We start from the raw sequence: 21,712 nt of genomic DNA on the forward strand, positions 1-21,712 counted from the left end.
CTTTGATGAATGCAAATACATCCGCAAAGTATTAACACACGTACACATTGAACAGTACCGCTCTATGAGAATGTTTCCAGCGGAGTTAGAGATGAGATTGCCAGCAACATATATCTGTTTTAATTATTGTGTATGTGTGGAAGTGCGTGCATATGAATAATTTTTCCTTTACTACTGTTCTTATGTGGGATTAAATAGGTAGTCAAGTTCTGATAAATCTTAATTAGGTGTTTTTTATGCCTAGGAATATGGGTTTTCTAATCACCTCATTAGCAATATGGGTTTTCTAATCACCACCTCCATCATCATCACCATCATAGTAGCAACATTATCCTTTTAATTAGGCGACTGGGGGGAAAATGTGAGGAATACAATGTTCCAAGATGATTGTGTGGAGCTATTCTCTGGGTCATTGTTAGACTAATTCAAAGAGATGCAATTCCTTATAGTCTGGTCCTGAGGAAAGGTCCCATAGAAAGACTGGTTTTGCTTGAATAAAGTCTAAAAAATGTACAAAACCTGTCACAACTCATGATAATCGTTTCACACGTCCGGTCTCCAGTTGGAGATTCTATCTTGTCTTTAGAAGTAAGTCTTATACCTATCGATTTTCTTTGTTTCTTTGTTGAATAAGCTAGTCTCTCTGATGTCCTATCTCTAGCAAGTTCTGCTACACTACCAACCATGGTGAAAGAAAAGGACTATAGTAAAATAAATCTACCAATTTATTACTATATCAGCAGTGTTAATATATTAGTTAAATTATATATCATATCATCAATAGGAAAATTGAAGGGAATTTCAATCTAGCTACGAAAACTATGCAATTACTACTTGGAAACTAAATTTGTTTTTGGTAGCAAGGTTTCTCAAATTTAGAATAAAAAATGTAATAATATTAATGAGGAAGACGGATAGTCTTTTCAATGTACGATATCAGAACTCATTAGCTGAATTTGCTGCATATCAAACGTATGGTTAATTCAGGCTCCTCAATCAGGACCTTTCTCCTGCAGGATTATAGAATCTAACAGATAATAAGTGACATTAGAGCTTGGATTAGTAGGTTAAACTGTTGAATAGGTGCTGATCTACTTTATTTTTCATATAGTAAATTTCACAATCACTAGGTAAGAAACTGCTTATTGCACCAGTTCCACAGTGAGGTCGACGGAAGGTGATGCATGATTTATAACCTGGAAAGGTAAAATGCAAAGGACTTTTATTCAAAGGATATGTCTTTTCTAAACTCAACCTGAAGTTGAAGACATAGGACAATTCCAATTGAGCAACTCTTCTATCATCTGCATTGCTATCTTGTCCTCTTCTCCCGTTACACTTCCAGCTTCAATCTCATCAGCTATAGGCGACGACCCTGATGACAATGCTGATCCATCTTCCGATGCCGGTGTAATCATCTTCTTATTCCCGATCTCAACCCTCGTGACCCAATTGGAGCTTGAACGAGTGCCTGCACGTTTTTGCCAGACTCCAATATGAGCATTATCGGTGTCAAGCCTCAGGCAAGTCAGAGAAGGACATTGGTCTTTGCGACACTTTCTGAGCTTAGCATTCAGAAGCTCAGAAAGAGCCTTGGGAGGCAATGGAGAGTCATCATTTCGAGCATTTGTGTCACTAGGGTGAGTCTTTGCTACAGGAAAATTGGTCTTGGCATTTTGTCCATTCATCAAAATGGCAGCCTGGTCATATGTTCTTGCAGCAGCCTCAGCTGTCTCAAATGTGCCTAGCCATACCCTTCTCTTCCTGTACATCAAACACAATTAAAATCGTATGCCACCAGGCTGATATCATGGTAATAAATATTTTAGTTATAGAAAAGATAGTTTCTATATTTTATATATAGGAAGCGGTGTGATAATGTGAGTGGGTGGGCTTACAGTAAAGGATGGCGAATTTCAGATACCCAAGACCCCCACTGACGCTGCCGAACACCCCTGAATTTCTTTGTTTGTACCATGTTTCCGGGAAAGAAAAGGCTAAAGAGAAGTGCAGAGATCATAAATATGGAAGCCCTGAAGGTGCAGTTTTAAGAAGGAAAAGTGGAAGGTGGGATACGTGCCTTACGAGAAGGAAATTATATGGGTCGTCGGTGGATTGAATTGAAAGTCCATGTAATTAGTACTTGCTGCAATAAAGATTTTCACCTACACACAGCCATGATAGAACTAGGTTCGCAACCACAAAGAAAGAATGAATAACATGTTGACAATCCTCATCACTTCTCAATAAAAAGTCAGTAGTAAGTAATAATGATCACATAGCTAGGTCATCCAATTAATTGGAATTGAAAAGGATAGAAAAACAACAGTCGCATCAACAACAATTTCATGGAAAAAAAAAAAGGTATTTTTCTTTGAAAATGAAAAGTTCTAGACCTTTGACAAGAGTTTGGTGATAGTTAAATATTTCTGCTTAAACCCATTTCTCTTAATGCTTTCAATTAAGCTTTTCACAGCATATAGAACTGGCTGCAGTTGAAGAATAATTCTGAATTTCTTCCTCGGATGCAATTTTTATATGCTATTGGAATAATACTGGCAAAGCTTTCAAGTTGAAACAAATTATGGGAAGCTATTCCACATATTCTCTGCTTTGCTTTCTAGTCCCAGAATTGTTGAAAGAGATGGAACTTTGGGTCAATGCAGTTAAAAGGCTAGTTCAGTTTTGAACGAAGAATGTGAATCAAAGAAGCAGGGTTGTTAACAGGTTAATTATTTTCTGCAGGACAAGCCTTGGGTCATTTAGGTGTGATCAAAGTTCTGTATTGGCAAGGGAATTTCCAACTTTTGGGTTGGTATAGTAAGAGGAATCTAATATGTTATTTGATTACCAAGCCAACTTTGTGATTTTTTAGCAGAAAGTCATATTTCCCTTCAATGGTAAAGATTGAAAGAACACTAGTTCAGGTATCTTTAGTTTCTTGGCAGCCTTCAACTTTTACAATCGGCAGCAAAGCTTAGGTAAGAGCGCAGGCCCTTGGGGGTCTTTGTATCACTAAAACTCTGGCTTTTCTCAGTAACAGAACTATCAGACGCACAATTGAATTCATAATTAATAACGTTTGAATCAACCTATTTAATCAGAACACCATCGATCGGCGTGTGGCCATTGCTGAATAGGTGACAAGTTTTAATTAAGCTATTTATTCAAAACACCTATTTTTGCCTATCATAAAAATTTGATAATTTAAAATATAAAACGATGATATCATATAAAATGATATATAAAAAAATAATAATAATATAAATTAAAATTTTAAAAAATTATAAATAAATTAATAAAATTAAAAAATTATATTTTATATTTTTATATTAACACAAATTATAATATATAATTTATATAAAATATTATATACGATATAATAATATCAATTCTCGGGATATAGGTGAAAGCAATGCATATGTTATTTTTGTAATCGTCCATCAATGTCTTGGACTTTGGTCCTTTCGGTAACAACAAAAGATTTCCGCTTGCATTAGTTTAAGTCAATCCCCTTTAAAAAAGGCCCACACCAGCTCAACGTGGCCCAAAACTTGGTTTTGTTAACACGTTTCTTTTTTTTTTTTTCCCGTTTGCCAATGCTCTTGACCATGGATTTCTCTGCCAAAATAATGGCCCCAGTCGAACTACCAACTAATAATATGCATATACTAATATACACATACAGAAAAAAATTATCCGTGAAGGATAATCTCAAGTTTTAATTAGTATTTTTGTTGAAAAAAAAGAAGATCTGATTGAAAGGGTCATTAAATTTGACCCAAAATGACAAAGAGAGAATTTGATCTAGATAACAATAAAATTAGACCCAAAAAGACTATGGGTATCTTGTTTTTTTGTCGCTTTTTGGAAGCCATAGGAAATTTCTTGATGACCAACCAGACAATCAGACAGATAACAATAGTTATCAAGTGAAGTTAATGATGGTAGTGTGTAGAAAATCATACAAAAATAGTAAATAATATGAAGCTAAGGAAGAGAGCGTAGTTCAACTAAAGCAACTTGATCAAATGTGTTTCACATGATATAAAGTTATGATTGTTATTATCACTCTCCTAACAAGATATGATTGTTATTATCACTCTCCTAACAAGATATGATTAGAAGTAATAATTGAAAGTTGGGGTCATCTCATGGTTGCAAAAGCCAACACTATTATTCAAAGTCCTTGGTTTTGCTTCCAAAACGAGTCAACCGCTTGCAAGCATACATCGAACTTGACAAGAACGATGGCTTCACCCTCAAGCATGGAAAATGGAGACGAGGCCCACACGGCCACACCTACAACGTCCTTTATTGATAAGATTTCTGTAGGCCCTCGAAGCAAAACAACGGTGAGGTTTGTTGAACAGAGAAAGGTGAGTTTTCTTTTTCGGTGAAGGTTGGATTCTCAGTATAGACAAATTCATACAAATTAATTTGGTCTGAACAGTAAAACAGACGGGGAAGACATGATGAGAGTAGCTACGTCGGCAATTTAATTCGAATCCATTCAATTTTAATTAAGATATTTTTTAAATCAGATCATATAAATTTTTTTATATTATTTATATAATTATATTTTTATATTTATTTAAATTTTTATATATTTAAAAAAAATATTTTATTAATTTTAAATCATAGTTATAATTTTATATATATACAAATCAATTATTTATAAAATTACTAATTTAATATTAAATTAAATTTAAATATTTAATATATAAAATTAAATTAAAATCGAATCGAACAAAAACTAGTGCCATCCCGATCGGTAGTGGGCTGTGGTATCCTTTAATCATTGAAGGAATTGTTTTTGTAATTAGCTGAAGAAGAGCAGTGATTAGACAAAAAGATAGCTAGCAATCCTTCAATGAACAGAAAAGAAATACACAGAAAAAGCAAGTGGTGTAATGGAATGGTCAATGGAAGTAGATATACACGCACTTCCAAATTTGATAAGTTGGGCACACATGGAAAATATGTTAAGAATAGATAGGCCGGAAAGGACCTCCATATTTTAATAATAGTCCTCATGGATGTCATGGAAGCAAGGTTTTAGGTCCAAAGTGGATGCTTATGTTTTCAGGAGAAGAAATTAAAAGCATAATAGGAAAGAAAAAATGCTGAATATTTGTTATCTTTTTAGGAAAAATATTAGGAAGAACAAATAAAGGGAACCCCATCGTGGTCAAAAGGAATAGATTAATTTTAGGTCTGGATTTTATTGTATTTTTTGTGTGTTATGATTGAATTTATTATATTGTCCGATAAATTTAAATATCAATTTTAATAAAATTTATTTAATATAAATTTTTAAAAAATTTAATCATAATTATAATTTTTTTTTAACTACAGCTATAATAATTTTAATTATTGTTTTTAATTTTATCAAAATCAATTTTATCGTTTATCTAAATAAAACCTAATATTATTACATGATTCTCACTTTTAGATGTAACCATGAAGAAATTAAATCAGTACATACATATATATGTGTGTGTCCTTTTTATATTAATACAAATCTTTAGATAATAATAAATCTCGATAAAAAAGATTTTATATGATTGTTTCGTATAAATATATATTTTTTATTTAAATTATATCATGTAAATATATTTATATGTATTTTCGATGAAGAAATGAATCCGTACATATATATGTGCGTCCCTTATATATTAATACAAATCTTTAGCTAATAACAAATCTCTATAAAAAAGATTCTATATGGTTGTTTCGTATTAATATATATATAATTTTTATTTAAATCGTGTCGTATAAATATATTTATATGTAGTTTCGATGAGAAATAATTGTTTCGTAAAATCCTTTTTCCGTTTTCCTTTCATGAAATTTGCTAGTTGGAGGATACATTTGAGCAGCCTAATATCATATCTAGTCATGAAAATGCCAAGTTGATAATAGGGTTATTAAGCAAAAGAGATTTTGCTTGCTGCATCGTTAATTCATGAATGGCCTGCGAGGCTGCATGTGACTGCATTCAATGAGAACAATTTTTATGACTGTTATTGACCGCCGCCCCACCTGCTTTTATCTGTGGCAATGAACCTTTACATTTTCCCAAGTTCTTCCGGCAGGCGTGGGTCTTGTTTCTGGAGCATGGATATGTGTATGTTGAGCGATGGTTAAAATGTGCTACTGGTCTATGTATTTTTCGAATTTAATTTTTAAAATATTATTTAAAAAATTTTAGTTTTTATAATATTATTTTTAAAAAATTTAATACTTATAGTAGTATTTTTTAAGAAATTTAATTTTAATGCATTATTAACTATTAAACTAAAATTTTTAAAAATAATATTATAATAATTAAATTCTTTTAAATAATATTAAAAAAATTAAAATTTTAAAAATCGAAGAATATAAGAAACTACGACACATTTTGACTGTCAAGCAATCTCTATGATGCATGCATTCAACAAGGTCCAAATTTTATTCTTTCATCTTTCATAATCTCTTAATTCCCTTTTGAAGAAACATTTTATAAGAAATTAATTTTATATTCAAATCTTAAAAGGTATAGGAAGACTCATAAATAAATCTTAATTAGAGGATAGGATAAATTATTAATCTCTCAAATTTGATAAAAAAATGAGTTTGCTAATAATCATATAATTTGTTAATAAAATATTAAAATTTATTTACAATAATAAAACTTTAATCTCCAACAGTCTCAAATGCTAAAAAATTACGAGTTTGATCATCAAAACGATCAAAATGTTCCAATTTCTTAAGTGAGATTGGGATTTTGATAGGTAGGGTTGGCCGGTTGGGGGTTGAGATGAGGTAAAATCATGTTTCAAATGGTGTGGTGGGCATTTAAGATGTCACAATTTTATGTATGTCCTGCAAGAGTCTCTTTCCATTGCCCACATTTTTATTGCAAGTTGACATATATGTCTTAAAAGGAACTTTTCTGTGGAACAACAGGTGGAGCTCGTCTCTTTGTCTTCATTAAGATTCAACATAAACCTGCCCTTTTTGAGATAACAATATGCTTGAACGTCCTCCTCATGGACCTCACTTTTTCGTTTTAATAATTTCCTCGAAAATTTTCGAGCATGAATAAAATATTAAGGAATTAGTGCGGGTCTTTGCCAAATCTTTTGCGTATTTTTCTTGGTCCACACAAAGGTAGTGACAACACATTAAGAACAACCTTTTTTTTTTTTTTTTAATTTTCTTTTCTTAATACATAAATGGATCCGTCAAAGATTTATTTCTATAAAATAAAATTCCAAGCGGAAAGTTTCTAGTCTATTTCTTTAAATACGGCAAATGTTAGATGGAGAGTAAGCATGATGTAATAATATAATATAAATTTGATATGAAAATAAAATATAAATATATAAAAATTAATATTTTATATAATATAAATATACGGAGATTGGCAAAAGCAGCTTGGATCACATGCACATGCATTTCTTGATTTTATGAGTTGGACTGACCCTAAAGAAAATTAGGAAGATTGCATATTTAACTTACTAGGGAGGATGATTATGTTAATAATTTATCTAACTTTGCAATTTTCAAATTTGAATAGGAGAATGGGGATTGAGGAAACCCATGTTAACCAATTTCATTTAATATTGGTTTCCAGGAAAAACATTTTAGCAGAATTTTTTTTTAATAATTAATTGGTAATTTCCATTGATTGTGAGTTATCTATTCTTGGATCTTTGTGAATACGCAAGCTAAAAGAAGTGGGAAATGACTGTCTGCTGGCTCGCTGGCTGGACCTAACTTTGGCCCTTCAATGGAGCATTAATTGTGCATGAACACAAGTCACACACACACACATACATATATATATATATATATATCCCCACCAATTTATTCTAAACAAAACTTAGTAGGATCAAATTAAACCAAATTAAGAAGCTTCCTCTCCCCCCTCCCCTCTCCCCTAATTTTTGTAGCCCAAAACCTAACCAAATTGATCTAATTATAACGTGCATTCCAATTCAATGCACTCTTTTCATTTTTATTATTGCTATGGATAATACCAATTTATATCGAATTAGATTTAATTTAATTTTTTTAAGTAATGCATAAAGTTATAAATTTTTAATATTCGATTCAAGTTTGAATCAAATTTATATGTAATTTGATTTGAATTAAATCAAATTTTATCAGTTTGATTAGATTTAATTCATTGATTTTTAAATTTTTTATTTTTATATATTATTTTAATATGAATTTTAATATATTTAAATAGATTTAAGTATAACATAAATGGTAGGTTTTGGACACCAAATAATTAAGACACAAAATTTTATATCCAACTAATATTTTGGATAAACTCAAAATTGTTATGTCCAAAAACACTAATCTTTACCTGTAGGAAAAAGGGAAAGCGGAAAGCGGAAAGCGGAAAGCGGAAAGCGGAAAGCGGTAAGCGGTAAGCGGTAAGCGGAAAGCCGTAAGCGGTATTGGAATAGAGGGGAGAGGAGAGAGAATATAGACAAGGAAACCCCACATCTTTGCTCAAATACATTGTATGTGGGTTTCTCTCCTGTATATTGTCACATACCCCAACCTCTCTCCTCTACCTCTCGAAATAAAGCCAACCCTTCTTCCTTAACCACCCATCTTTTCATTTTTCTTTCACCAAAGGGTTTTTTTTTTCCCCCTTTCTCTTCTTCTCTTTTTTTCCCTATCTGATAGGGTTTCCATGACCTTCTGGCTTCAACTATCTCATGCATTCGTGTCTTAAAGCTACATACGGTGACGTTTCGACCTTCTACCTCGTTGGGTCTCTCTTTTTTGCTCTCTTTGGAGGGTTTTTGGGCGGGGAACAGTGCAGATTTCACCTCCCGGGGGTTTTTAAGCTGTACTCATGTCAAAGCTCTTTGCTATTAGTGGTAAATTCTTCATCTTTGCTAACTTTTAGCATCGTTTTTTAGTTTTTCTACTGCTTTGCTATCTGGGTATCTTTGATTTTCGTTTTTATTGAGCTTGGTTTATAGATCGGATATGATAAAGTTATACTCTTTTTTACATGAACGACTTAGAGTTTTGAGATTATCTTTGGTAACTTAGGATAAATATCATGGAGGATTTTAATAATTTTTTTATAAAGATTTTTTTTAATGTTATTTCATTGATTTAATAAAGGTGGAATTTTGGTCATGGTTGTGAATTAGTTCATTCAGGTTGATCTATGGGAAGAATTTAGTTGCCTTTAGGTGTTCTATTTGTTGCGTTTTGTTACTTTGAAGATTTGGAGGCTGTGAAGCAATTATAGTTGTAGATTAGGTGCCCTTAGAACTAATCTGATTGTTTATTTGTGTCTCTTATTAGTTTTGGGCTTATGGGTTCTCCTTTACTGTCTATTATAGGGGGGAGTTTGATGTTATAGAGGTGTTTTGGATGTTTCTTGGCTGAATATCTTTTTGGTTTTATGCTTCTTTCAAGTTGAAAACTATACAGGTGTTTTGGTTGTAGATCAGGTTTACGCTGAACGGATCAATTGGGATTTTAAGGTTTAGATGACTTTCTTTTGGGTTGTTTATTGTTTGTTGTGAAATATATGGTTCTGTGGGACTATATCTGGGATGGATTTATGAGCTATATATTCAAAATCCCTTCTGGTTGATGGATCTTGTGGATTTGCCTTATGGGGCTTTGGTATGAACCTTTGAAATCTAAAGTTTGGTCTCCATGAAAATATTCATAGGTTCCTTGTTATTGTCTTTATGTTGGACATGAATTAGGAGAGATGTGGCTTTAGAGAGCTGTGTGGTAAACAATAACCTGAACTACTGCTATTTAATCAGAAATATCTTTCAAAATTCTTGAATTGGATTTTCTTATATAATTTTGGTAGACTTCTCTGTTCTCATCAAGGTTTTTTTTCTTGGTTCTCAGGAAGTGATGATTTTTGCCCTGGAGGGTCAATTTACCCAAACCCCAAGGAGTCAAGTCTCTTTTTGTCCCCTAGACGTCATGTGGATGTGTATTTTCCTTCTTGCAAGAGGTCCCGCATCAATGCCCCAATTGTTTTCTCTGGAGAGAGGTTTGAGCTAAAGAAGCCATCAATCGATGTTCTCCCTGATGAATGCTTATTTGAAATCCTCAGACGGTTGCCTGGGGGCCAAGAGAGGAGTTCCTGTGCTTGTGTTTCCAAGCGCTGGCTTACATTAGTAAGCAACATCCGCAAAGATGAAATTAGTGGCAACAAGACCACCCAAGCTTTGACTCTCAAGGATGAGAGTGCTGATAAGAAGGCTGGAGTTGTTTCTGGTGTTGAAGTTCGGGATGTTGAGGATGATGGATACCTCTCTAGGAGCTTGGAAGGGAAGAAAGCAACAGACATTAGACTTGCTGCTATTGCTGTTGGAACTGCTAGTCGTGGAGGATTGGGCAAGCTTTTCATTCGAGGATGCAATTCCAGTCGTGGAGTGACTACCGTTGGCCTCAGGGCCATTTCCCGTGGATGCCCTTCTCTAAGGATTCTTTCCTTGTGGAGTTTGTCTTCTATTGGAGATGAGGGTCTGTGTGAGATTGCAGATGGGTGTCACCAACTAGAGAAGCTTGATCTTTGCAACTGTCCTGCAATTACTGATAAGTCGTTACTTTCTGTGGCAAAAAGCTGCCCTAATTTGACTGATCTGACCATAGAGAGTTGTGCAAACATTGGAAATGAAGGTCTCCAAGCTGTAGCACGCTGCTGTTCTAATCTAAAGTCTGTTTCAATCAAAGAGTGCCCCCTTGTTGGAGATCAAGGAATTGCAAGCCTGGTGTCTTCAGCCTCATATTCCCTGACAAAAGTAAAGTTCCAGTCCTTGAACATTACTGATGTCTCTCTTGCTGTTGTAGGACACTATGGCAAGGCAGTGACTGACCTTTCTCTCACTAACCTTCCAAATGTGAGTGAGAGGGGCTTCTGGGTAATGGGTAATGGTCATGGGCTACAGAAATTGAAGTCTTTAACAGTTGCATCCTGCCGTGGAGTAACAGATTTGGGACTTGAAGCTGTTGGAAAGGGTTGCCCAAATTTGAAGCAGTTCTGCCTCCGCAAATGCGCTTTCTTGTCTGATAATGGTTTGGTGTCTTTTGTCAAAGCAGCCGGTCCACTAGAGAGCCTGCAACTGGAAGAGTGCCACAGGATCACCCAATTTGGGTTTTTTTATTCCCTTCTTAACTGTGGTGCAAAGTTGAAGGCTATTTCTCTTGTGAACTGCTTGGGTATTAAGGACCTAAACTCGGGATTGCCTTCTGTATCCCCTTGTGAGTCCCTCCGATCACTGTCTGTCCGTAATTGCCCTGGCTTTGGTGATGCTAGCTTGGCTGCGTTGGGGAAGTTGTGCCCTCAATTGCAGCATGTGGAGTTGAGTGGGCTTCATGGAATAACAGATGCTGGGTTTCTCCCATTACTTGAGAGTTGTGAAGCTGGTTTGGTGAAGGTTAATCTCAGTGGTTGTGTGAATTTGAGTGACAAAGTTGTTTGTATGATGGCTGATCTGCACGGGTGGACTCTAGAAATGTTGAATCTTGATGGTTGTAGGATCAGTGATGCTAGTTTGGTTGCAATTGCAGAGCACTGCCAGTTGCTCAGTGACCTTGATGTCTCAAAGTGTGCTGTAACTGATTCCGGAATTGCTACTCTTGCTCGTTCTAATCTGATTAATTTACAGATCCTTTCTGTGTCTGGTTGCTCTATGGTCTCAGACAAAAGCCTACCTTCTCTTGGAGAATTGGGTCAGACCCTCTTGGGGTTAAACCTACAGCATTGCAAGGAGATCAGCAGCGGTGCACTTGACCTGCTTGTGGAGCAGTTATGGAGGTGTGATATCCTTTTCTGAACTAACGGGTATAGGTCCCTCCACATAATACCATTACATAGGGTTTGACAAATCAAGAAGCCTCAGAATAGTCTCTGAGTAGCAGTAGTTTGTGTAGTTTTTGGGTCCATCAGCTATGGGTCTTATCTTCCAGAACTCAGTCCTCTTTTCCAGGGAATATGGCCATTCACCATTTTTTGCAGGTTTCCTTTCATCAGAGATCTGTTTACTAAATTTTGAATCCCAATAATGTGTGTTGGTTTCTTCGTGGCTGAATTAACTTGAGACTACAGATGCTGGGTTCTGGATTTTAGGGTATCTATCCAAATTGTTATGGTTTTTTGTGTTTGCTGGGTGCTGGTGCATGGTGTTTTTGCTTAGCCTTGTTCATTTCTGCTTGGGGTAAGCTTTTCTTAGTATTGTCCTTCCAGTAGTACCCTATTTAGAGTTTGTCCAATGTTGGTTTTGCCTAGTCTTTCACGATTTTGAACTCAATGTTCTACCCGTGATGGTTGGGTCTTCTGTTTTTCTCAAGGGTGGATTGAAAGTCTCGAGTCATTGTAGTTGTGGTTGCTTTTGGCAGTTTGGAGGTTGGTGCCTAGCTTTCACGGGCTTTGGCCATGGCAGCAATTTATATAGTCTGCCATGACAACTCCTGGAGTTGTTTTTTTTTAACCAAGCCCTAGTTTTGCAGGTTTCTTTTCCTCTGAACTGTAGTCTGTAACCTCTCAACCATGTAATGAATTTTACACCTGCCCTTGGAGGTCATGTATGTTTCTGTTCCATTATCAATAAAAAGTTGCTCAACTTTATGTATGTAGAACTATGTGAATTACTATTGGCTATTTGAAATTATGATTAATTGATTGCTCAACTTTTGATTGCATGACGCAACAACTTGTTTCTTGAAATAGATACCAAGCAGTTATTTTTATTCCAAGGAATCATAGGGTAAAATATCATGCTCCCAACAGCATGTAAAAAATTTTAAAAAAAAAAAATCAAGAGTGAGAAAACACTCAAAATCTGTTAAGATTATTTTGGGTCACAAGGCAGCATTCAAGTTAAAAAAATATATCTGGAGTTGTTGCTGTTGGAAATAGCATCCAATAAGGTGGAATCGTTACCTTTCTTTGTCAAACAATCTTTCTCCATCCCAATTATATGAAGCTTTACTTCGGATTCCATTTACAGTCTTTAAATAATCAAGTAAAAATTCATTATTATATGATAGCATTATCTCCAAAGATGTCATCAAAAGAAAAATTAAACCTAAAATAATTGCTCATTGATCATCTGATTTGTCAAATCGTGTCGCAGGAGAATAAGAGCCTCGGTGTTTTCATATGGGACATCTGCTGATCTGCAAGCAGCTGTTTGGCTCCCAAGGTTTGGCTCATAGTTAGACACTTAAACTTGATTTTCATCGGAAAAAAAAGACTTACTACAATGAGTGGTGAGTGGTAAAACCGGGGAATTTCCACTCCAATGTGAAGCACAAAAGCAATAAAGATGGATCCCCAAGGATGAGGGATTGCTGCTAGCTGTTTGTTCATTTGAATCGATTGTGATTTGTTTGATGTTAAAATTCTGTTGTTTTATAAGCAATTTTGTGATAGCAGAGGAAGAAAGTAAATTTACTGCTCTTCAGCCGACGGTTGAAAATGTAAACCAAAGGGGAATTACAACAAAAGGGTATCTATTACATTGATTATATGACCCATTTACAGGTAATCTTTTGTCTTTTGGACAGGTTTTACAGCAAAAACAGAGAGCACACGTGAGTACAAATTCGGACCGTCTAAGCACTTGAGCATAGAACCCCCACATTATTGCGAGAAAAGATCAGGAGTCATCGAGGTGGCAAGACTCCACATGACAAAAATGGACATGGGGGACACGTGGCATACAAATCACGTGCCAAAATCCAACGGTTTAGATTCTTCTCCGCCTATTTTTTCGTTTTCACCACTTTTTTTTTTTTTAATAGTTTTCCCTGTTTACATTGTCTACCATTCGATTTACCGGGAAAGTGTCTATATGAGAAAGATGAGACCAAGCTCCTTTACGTATTTCATATCTTGTCTGTCTCGTCACCCTGAAAAACATCTTGATTTTTTTTTTCTTTTCATGTATTCCTTTAGTTGAAGGCTCTGAACCCTCACTGGAAAAGGGTTTCCGGAGAAATAAATCGCTTGAACTTTCATCAAACAGGAGAAGAAATCTGCAAAAATGCTTCTCCGAAGCTCATCAACCCCTATCCTGAAAACATGCATTCCTCAGAGCTCAGCTGCGGCTAGCTCCTGTCGTAGGATCCCATCAAAACCGATTTCCTTGACACCCTCACCGATCAACAAAATCCAAAGAACATGGTCAGATGGCAACATGAAGCAAATTGCTATTCCAAAAGGGCAAAAGTTACCTGTCAGTCCCATGTGGTCTCCAAATTCTGTTAAAGAAGAAGATTTCAGCTTCAACACTCCCTCTCTTGTTGGTGGCGCTGCTGACGGGGATGGAGCAGAAGGGTTTGGAGATTGGGATCGAGGGAAACAAAGAATGGATGAATATTATGAGAATATGATCAAAACTCACCCAGGAGAGACTCTTTTGCTCACAAACTACGCTAAATTCTTGAAAGAGGTGAGACCAAAAAAAGACGAGTCTAAAGTCTTTTTTGTTGATTGGATTGTTTCCTTTGTTTTTTGCAAGTTTATTTCGTTTGATTCATTAGGTACGAGGCGATCTTCTGAAAGCTGAGGAGTATTGCCAAAGAGCGGTTGTGCTGAAACCAGATGATGGGGAAATTTTATCAATGTATGGAGATTTGATATGGATTAACCACGGTGACGGAGCTCGTGCTCAATCTTATTTTGATCGAGCTGTTGAGGCTTCTCCTGATGATTGGTATAACTTTTTCCATCCCTTCGATTTGCTCAATAACCACCCAATTTTCTTCTCTTTCATGGACCTTGGAAATTGTTAATGCAGCCATGTCCTTGCATCTTATGCTCGATATCTTTGGACTGCTGAAAGTGAAGAGGAAGAAGAAGGGGGGAAAGATGAGCAGAAGAATGAACATCAAATCAATGGTGCTAAAATATACACACCCCAGCAACATGCCCCATTTTCCCTGGGACGTCCCCACTTGGCAGCTGCTTCTTATTAACCTTTTGCTTCAAATTGAGTCCTTTTTCATGCCTCTTTTTCTCCCATTATTAAAAACCAAGTCCATTTTGTATACATATATATATATATATATATATTTCTCTGAAACAAAATTTTCTCTGAACTGAATTTTAATTTTACTATGTACATCACTAAATTCTTTATTATGTATATAACTAGGGTATGAAACAATATCCCAACACCCTAACGCCCGGTTGATAGACCTGTGTAAGAAATAATTTGTTTTCATATATATTCTCTCGCAATGCTTAGTGTATTCCATTGCATTAAAGTGTACCCATTAGTAGTTATAACGAGAATCGACATAGTGTCAACAATCATGATGATTAGTTGATAAAGTGTTGCACTTAATTAGTTTCAATAATTATAATTCATATCCTGATAATAAAAAAAATAAAAATCGACAAGTTTAGAATGATCATATGGTTGGTTTGAATCAGGATACCTAGTTCTCTAGAAATGTTTGAATTGTAAAAGTGACTCCAAATCCAGTTCTATAAGCCAAACCTTCTTAAAGGCAGAATCTCTGCCCTGGGTTCCATGGTCGATGCCCCTTTCGTCCGTCTTGAAGATATTCTCGAACTTTTTGCTTTCCTGATAATTGGTTATTCCTCGCTGTCGCATTTGCCCCTACATTGTCCACAATTGCTTTCATCCATCGTACATGCCCTTTTCTTCCTTGATACGTACGGCTAAATTCCTCTTCCATGCCCTTATCAGTATTTCCCATATTCTGAGCTATGATGATCAAATTTCCAACTTTTTCGAAGATAAAGTATGAATCTCGAAATCTTGTAACCTTCCGAGATTTTATCAGCATTTTCCTAAGACATTTTCACCCCACCTTAACAAATACAAACTCAACTGGCTCGGGTATCTCGATTCTCTAAAATAACCCAAAATGACTTGATCCGAATCCACAGACTTACTGCCACTTCTACCCTCTTCTCACTCATTATAACTGAAAGGTCCAAGCTTCTTTGTTTAACCTGTTATAGCAGCCTTCAGCAAAGCCTTATCGTTGCTCCAAAATTTATTAAAAGAAAACAGAGAGTAGGTCTATCACCATTTCAAAATTTCAATCATGGTACATAACACTGTCCCTCAGAGTATTACCCGAATGTCGCTTGGGGCATGTTGACTGATGATCACGGTGCTGTTATAATTTCTGCAAAATAATCTAGGCACTAATTTCATAGAATAAACGGAAAGCATTTACACATTGTAGAAATAGAATTAATTCACAATACCAACTTGTTCAGCAGGTTTGGACAGACCCTTTTCGATTATGGATTATCTAACAGCATCAGCAGACGACTCCAAAATTTTTCAAAATATATTCAAAAAGCCCCCCTTAAACAACATAAATTAGGACAACTTGGTAAAAGATTGACATACAGTGCTGCAAACAGGAATGCAGAATTCTAACAAGCCCAGCAACCATTGCAAGCAACACACGAAGCAACCAAAGCTACTGGATATTGGAGAAGACAATATCATAACCCTGTAATGTAGAATTTATCATGCCTTGATCATCAAATAATTCAGTCTTAGACGTCCTTATTTAGGCAAAATGAGGTCAAGAGCTTTGTATATGAACATCCACTTAATACCATTGTCATGCTTAATGCTCCAGTGCAATGGACTCTTGTACAAAGTCCAGCTGTCCTTGCTCTCCAATCAATGGTCCTCGATCCATGTCGAGCTGACTTCCACCTGAATCAGCTGTAGAAGCTGCCTCCTGCTGTTGGACTGGAGATAATTCTTCATTTGTCAAAACAGACAAGGTGGTATTCTCCTCGTTTGTTGCTTTAGATGAGGCTATCTTTCCCTCAGTAGTTGCTGTAGATGAGGATACCTTTCCCTGATTGGATGCCTTAGATGTCTTTTCCTCATTTGTTGCACTGGACAAACTGGCCTTCTGAGAAGGCAGTTTGGGAAGTGATTTCCGCTGTGGCTTCTTTGCATGGACAGGAGAAATTACTTTGGCAGAGAAGCTCTGAGATGCTTTCTCATCTAGACTTAGCCGGCCTGATTCATGGCCACTATTGCTGTTACAATCAAAGTCTGAAGGAGTTGAGCTTTTTCTTCGACCAAGCTTTGGAGATTTAGCTCTTGTTGGTGGTATCTGCATCCAGGTAACAGAAAAAGATCAAAGTTGCAAACTTGAGAAATTCATCGCTGCCATATAGCAGATAGAGAAAAAGATAAAAAGCACTAAAGCCTTATAACATAATACATCGAGTATGTCAGAATATAGAAAATTATAGGGAAAGGCACCTAATTTCATATCTTACAACATAAAACAAGGTACATCGAGTATGACAGACTATAGAAAATTTATCCCTTCAAAGTTCAACCTCACATCTGCAATATATCAATTTTTTGCTCTCAGGTTCATTCAGAAAGTCTTTCACTAATTATCACAACATCAATTTAATTTTTAACCAGTTCAAGTTGTTATAAGTTAAATGTATCAGCTTCAAGTTGTTATAACTCAACAGTCTAAAAGCATTTTGCAGAAAAGAAAGTGGCTCTTGTAGGATGAGCAGATACATTTGCAAATGCCTGATTAACAAATGCATATGAAAAAGATGGCAAACCTAATGATAAAACCTTGAAAAGCAACCTTGGCAACTACATGTTTGGCATTTCAGTCCCCTCCCCCACCCTCCGAAAGAAATAAGAGAAAACCAGTGACGATTATGCCTATGCAAATTTCTATATTCAAAGGATCATCTAGTATTTTAAACATCAGAAATTCAACTAACCTTTTTTAATTCCACCTTAGGAGGTGGAGGTTCCCGATAGAAGCTTGGCATTGGAGTTGCTTTAAAGTTCAAACTCTTCCTAAACATCTTAATCTCAGCTTCTTGAGTTTCCTGGCAGAAAATTGAAATATCATTATGATAAGAAAGAAACAATTCTGGACAGTAAACCATCACATTCACAAAATAACACCTTCGACTTGGCTTGCAAGTTGCTCCTTTCTACTTCCATTGCCTGAATCTTTTCCTCAAGTTTAGTGTAGAACTGCACAACACAATGGTGAAGACTTAGAAGTTAAATAAAAGTGCTGTAAGAATAGTAAAATCTCAACAATATAATAGAAAGCACCAACCTCTTTCCTTTTCTCAGCCCGTTCATCACACTTGAAACTGAAACTATATTTTGGAAGGGTACCAAGCTTACGAGCTTTGGCATCAGCTGCCGTAGGGCTTCCATAAAGCAATTAAGGACAAACAAAAACATGTCAGGTAAAAATTAGAAACCTGCAGACAAGAGTACAAAGGAAACTAAAATAGAAAGCCATTTCAAACCATAGCCCCAAACAGAAAGTAATAACAAAAAGTTTCAAACTGAAAAGGATACGTGGACTCTGTGTCTCCTTCATCATTATTAAGAGGTCCTTTCTTCAGAGGCTGCAGCTTGGGTTTTTCCCTGTAATACACAATAGAACAGTTCAGAAATGGCAGGAGGAATAATCTGTCATAATCTAGCACATAAAGTCTTTCAGAGGAAATTAAACAGATAACGATGGCCACTAAGAGCCTTCCCTCTCGGTTAACAAAATCATTAAAAAGGGCAAAAGGCTGCATGAAAAAAAGAAAGATAAAAGAAACTCCAACATAAGCAGAAGTAGTACGTACATAGTGCCTTCAGAGAAGGCTGCATCAGGTTTTTCAGAATGCTGTCAGAAGCCGAGAGGAACAGCAATAATCAGAAAGGCAGGAACAGTGATAACAAAAAAGAAAAAGACCAACGGAAAAATGCACAGAAAATGAAATCAGGAGTACTATCAACTCCAACCTTGGATGAATTGGCTTGTCTTTCATTAAATGTTCTACTTTTAAGAGGATGTTTCGGACTTGAACTTGTAGCAACAGAACCACCTTTCGAAGCTGTCAATGTCACCCCTGCACTTTTTTCATCCTTACTTTTCTTCGCTAAAGCTGAAGAAACATTTTTGGGACCAAAAGGCTTCTCATTCTTGGTCTTGCCTCGAACATTCTGAGGTTTAGATTGTTTCACACTACCTTTTACTTCCCCTTCCTGTAAGACAGACACACTCATGAAAATGAAATCAAACTAAGGGTAATTAACAAAAGCACTCAAACAGAATGCAAGACCTACTACCTTAGAATCAGTCAATCCATTGCTTTCCACACAGTCATTCAATCCTTCTCTAGCTTCCCCAGTTGTTCCATTGTCATCCCTTCCATTCTGCAAATAAGTCTCAATGGTTTCTTCAACATTCCCATTCACATTATCCAAAATACCACTCTCGTCCCTAGACACTCGAAGTTGTGGATAAACACCATTTTGATGGGCCACCTCAAGCCCATCCACCGACAAGAAATTATCCGAAGCCATCATACACTTTAATAAGAATAAAACAAACAAAAGCGTAAGCCAAATTACAAACAAACAATGGAAAAGGAATTAACACTTTCACTAATTCAAAATTCTCAAACCCTAACAGCAATTACAAATTATATAATACTTACTAATTTTCATTGGTCAATTTCAACGTCAAAATGATAAGTAAGAGTAACTGTCGATTTTTCAAAAATATTCAACGCATTCGTATTATTCTTTGTAGCTAAAAATTTTGAGAAAAATTACCAAAAAAACACTAAATTAGATCTTATATTTGCAGATAAATAGTGAACAAAAATCGAATTGAAAACAACAGCGGTTGCTTTTAAATTTTAAAAAAGCGGAATCGAATCAGTGAAAAACCGAGTAAAACAAATGCTTTAAGTAGAGTAAAGCTCCAATGAGAACAGAGATCTTCAACGCCACCAAGCAACTAACACATTTCGCTTCACATTGATCTACTCTTTACCATAAAACAAACATGAAATCCCTCGGTCCTTCTCAGGAAACAAACAGACAATAATTTAAAAACAAAAAAGAAAAGAATAAGTTTTACATATTTTCTTTCTTACCTCGGCAAGCGTGCGATAAATCAAAATTCCATGAAGCCGCCGAGAAGGTTAACGAGAGAAATTAGCGAAGAAAATCAAAAGGATCTGAGAAAGAAGATAGTAAGACAAACAGTTAAGATTAGAGGATCTAGGGCTCTAAACAGGAAGATCTCAAAAATAAAAATAAAAACAAAATAAAATAATGGGAATTTGAAATTTGAAATTTTGATTTTTTTATAATTTCTTTCTTTTTGGTTTTTGTTTTCTTGTTTGAAAGTTGTATTTGAAGGTTGAAAAGTCTTTTATAACAGCGGCTTTCAAATCCATTTCCAGGTCACTCTCTTTTAAAAGAAATTACGAAACAAAATACGGTTTTGATACGTATTTTTTCTTTTCTTTCTTGGAATTTCGGACAATGAGTACTTGGATTTTTAGAAAATTAAAATTGGGTCAACGAATTTTTGAAAATTTTGAAATTGAGGCTTTAATTTAAGGTTGAATTTTACAATTGTATCCTAAAAAAATTAAACGCCCATGGTTGGAAAGGCAAGCGCCTGGTTTGAGTCAATGGTTTTGATTAAGGCATGACGATGCCAATGCTCGAGCAAAAGCATAACAAATTTGAAACTGGGGACTTTTTTTTTTGGTAAAAAAAAATCGAAGTAAATAAATTATTTAATCTTTCAAATCAAAATAAAATGTGTCGTATTTGACAATTTAAAATGAATGATTATAGATTGTGTATTCGAGATGACTCTAACAAATAATCATCAACAAAACTCAAATCTATGATCTTTTGTCGAAAAAAATAAACTTAACTAATTGAACTAATCACTTATTGATAACAATTTTTTTATACTTTAAAAAGTGTAAACCATTGCAGATTTTGCACTTCAATTCGATCTAAATTGTTAAATGAATAAAATACAGGTTTTTTATTTTGGATTTTGATAAGTTCAGCCCCCTTATAAAAATCATTTAAAACTAAGTCCACATTTTACATAAATATGCATATTAAATCCATATAAGACTTACATATATGAATAATCCAAAATTTACTCATAGTAAAACAATTGTAATTTGTTATTAAAGATTAAAGAATAAGTTATTTTTTATTTTTAATTATTAAATCAAATATGTAAATAAAATTCATTCATGAATTCAATCTCAAGCTTTCTCAAATATCAAATATGACAAAAAAAAATTTTCATATTCAAAAAAAGAGAACTCTACTTAAAAATATTCATGAATTAAAACTAGAAATATTGTTAAAATTTTGATTTATATAAGTTTAACGAGTCGCTTGATTTATGAACAAATCAATTTTTTTATATCTATATAAAATATTATAATTTTTTGTTTGATGTAGTCATACTTTAAAAAAATAATTTTTATATTTAATTATTATTTTCTTATGTTTCCAATTTATTTTTATTGGACATTAGAACAAAAACTCTATCATGTCCTATTGCCCTTTACCCATATTTCGTTTAATAGTCTAGACTCAAAAGTTACAAAAAGTTGTCTGTTTTTTTTTTTTTTCTTAGCGAAATACCGACTAAAGAATTTTGAATTTCAATCTAATTACATTCCTATTATTGTGATCAAAGTTGTTAATATCATATCAGATAGAATTTTAATTTAAAAAAAAATATATGATATATATTTATATCAATTGTTTTGATATATTATTTCAAAATTTTTTATTTAATACAAATATATTTATAAACATACATGAACTTGTACATTATAATATTATTAATAAGTCACAAAATAAATATATAATAT

General features: G+C 34.7%; 4 protein-coding genes and 1 long non-coding RNA gene across 8 annotated transcripts; 2 read left to right on the top strand and 3 right to left on the bottom strand.

Moving 5' to 3' along the window:
- Nucleotides 1-1,053: 1,053 nt before the first annotated feature.
- On the bottom strand, nucleotides 1,054-2,202 carry LOC111300437 (ethylene-responsive transcription factor SHINE 2-like). The gene is made up of 2 exons (XM_022896067.2): nucleotides 1,899-2,202; nucleotides 1,054-1,764 (listed from the first exon to the last, which is right to left on the bottom strand). The coding sequence occupies exons 1-2, from the start codon at nucleotides 2,018-2,020 to the stop codon at nucleotides 1,251-1,253; spliced, it is 636 nt and encodes a 211-aa protein (XP_022751802.2). The 5' UTR covers nucleotides 2,021-2,202; the 3' UTR covers nucleotides 1,054-1,250.
- Nucleotides 2,203-8,607: 6,405 nt separating this feature from the next.
- LOC111299377 (EIN3-binding F-box protein 1-like) lies at nucleotides 8,608-12,623 on the top strand. Its single transcript, XM_022894542.2, has 2 exons — nucleotides 8,608-8,885; nucleotides 9,892-12,623. Exons 1-2 carry the CDS (start codon nucleotides 8,861-8,863, stop codon nucleotides 11,826-11,828), a joined length of 1,962 nt encoding a protein of 653 aa, XP_022750277.1. The 5' UTR covers nucleotides 8,608-8,860; the 3' UTR covers nucleotides 11,829-12,623.
- An 811-nt stretch (nucleotides 12,624-13,434) lies between these two features.
- On the bottom strand, nucleotides 13,435-14,361 carry LOC149513693 (uncharacterized). Its single transcript, XR_016329793.1, has 2 exons — nucleotides 14,230-14,361; nucleotides 13,435-14,149 (listed from the first exon to the last, which is right to left on the bottom strand). It is a non-coding gene; the product is annotated as an uncharacterized LOC149513693 (long non-coding RNA).
- LOC111299379 (uncharacterized) lies at nucleotides 13,608-15,221 on the top strand. The gene is made up of 4 exons (XM_089747391.1): nucleotides 13,608-13,740; nucleotides 13,952-14,447; nucleotides 14,539-14,711; nucleotides 14,796-15,221. The coding sequence occupies exons 2-4, from the start codon at nucleotides 14,040-14,042 to the stop codon at nucleotides 14,971-14,973; spliced, it is 759 nt and encodes a 252-aa protein (XP_089603517.1). The 5' UTR covers nucleotides 13,608-13,740; nucleotides 13,952-14,039; the 3' UTR covers nucleotides 14,974-15,221.
- Nucleotides 15,222-16,215: 994 nt separating this feature from the next.
- On the bottom strand, nucleotides 16,216-20,196 carry LOC111299378 (protein WVD2-like 6). Of its 4 annotated transcripts, none has more exons than XM_089747390.1 (10): nucleotides 19,946-20,196; nucleotides 19,131-19,373; nucleotides 18,804-19,046; nucleotides 18,644-18,684; nucleotides 18,366-18,434; nucleotides 18,115-18,211; nucleotides 17,955-18,026; nucleotides 17,765-17,875; nucleotides 16,607-17,121; nucleotides 16,216-16,497 (listed from the first exon to the last, which is right to left on the bottom strand). In XM_089747390.1, the coding sequence occupies exons 2-9, from the start codon at nucleotides 19,368-19,370 to the stop codon at nucleotides 16,618-16,620; spliced, it is 1,377 nt and encodes a 458-aa protein (XP_089603516.1). In that variant the 5' UTR covers nucleotides 19,371-19,373; nucleotides 19,946-20,196; the 3' UTR covers nucleotides 16,216-16,497; nucleotides 16,607-16,617. The 4 variants fall into 4 exon arrangements, with proteins under 4 accessions (XP_089603516.1, XP_022750279.1, XP_022750281.1 ...); XM_022894544.2 differs by having other exon boundaries at nucleotides 18,115-18,214; XM_022894546.2 differs by having other exon boundaries at nucleotides 16,216-17,121.
- Between the last annotated feature and the right edge of the window lie 1,516 nt (nucleotides 20,197-21,712).

This window comes from Durio zibethinus, chromosome 18, assembly GCF_047325235.1.
Source record: "Durio zibethinus cultivar Kanyao isolate XHJ-2024 chromosome 18, ASM4732523v1, whole genome shotgun sequence".
Classification (NCBI taxonomy): Eukaryota; Viridiplantae; Streptophyta; class Magnoliopsida; order Malvales; family Malvaceae; genus Durio; species Durio zibethinus.

What these genes read in the sequence shown, in the direction of transcription:
- LOC111300437 (XM_022896067.2), bottom strand. Translation starts at nt 2,020, where the DNA reads ATGATCTCTGCACTTCTCTTTAGCCTTTTCTTTCCCGGAAACATGGTA. An exon ending in GAAATTCGCCATCCTTTACT is followed by an intron (nt 1,765 to 1,898) that starts GTAAGCCCACCC and finishes TTTGATGTACAG; the next exon opens with GAAGAGAAGGGTATGGCTAG.
- LOC111299377 (XM_022894542.2), top strand. Translation starts at nt 8,861, where the DNA reads ATGTCAAAGCTCTTTGCTATTAGTG. An exon ending in AAAGCTCTTTGCTATTAGTG is followed by an intron (nt 8,886 to 9,891) that starts GTAAATTCTTCA and finishes CTTGGTTCTCAG; the next exon opens with GAAGTGATGATTTTTGCCCT.
- LOC111299379 (XM_089747391.1), top strand. Translation starts at nt 14,040, where the DNA reads ATGCTTCTCCGAAGCTCATCAACCCCTATCCTGAAAACATGCATTCCT. An exon ending in ACGCTAAATTCTTGAAAGAG is followed by an intron (nt 14,448 to 14,538) that starts GTGAGACCAAAA and finishes TTGATTCATTAG; the next exon opens with GTACGAGGCGATCTTCTGAA. An exon ending in GAGGCTTCTCCTGATGATTG is followed by an intron (nt 14,712 to 14,795) that starts GTATAACTTTTT and finishes TTGTTAATGCAG; the next exon opens with CCATGTCCTTGCATCTTATG.
- LOC111299378 (XM_022894544.2), bottom strand. Translation starts at nt 19,370, where the DNA reads ATGATGGCTTCGGATAATTTCTTGTCGGTGGATGGGCTTGAGGTGGCC. An exon ending in GGGCTGAGAAAAGGAAAGAG is followed by an intron (nt 18,027 to 18,114) that starts GTTGGTGCTTTC and finishes TGTGTTGTGCAG; the next exon opens with TTCTACACTAAACTTGAGGA. An exon ending in CTAAGGTGGAATTAAAAAAG is followed by an intron (nt 17,122 to 17,764) that starts GTTAGTTGAATT and finishes ACCTGGATGCAG; the next exon opens with ATACCACCAACAAGAGCTAA.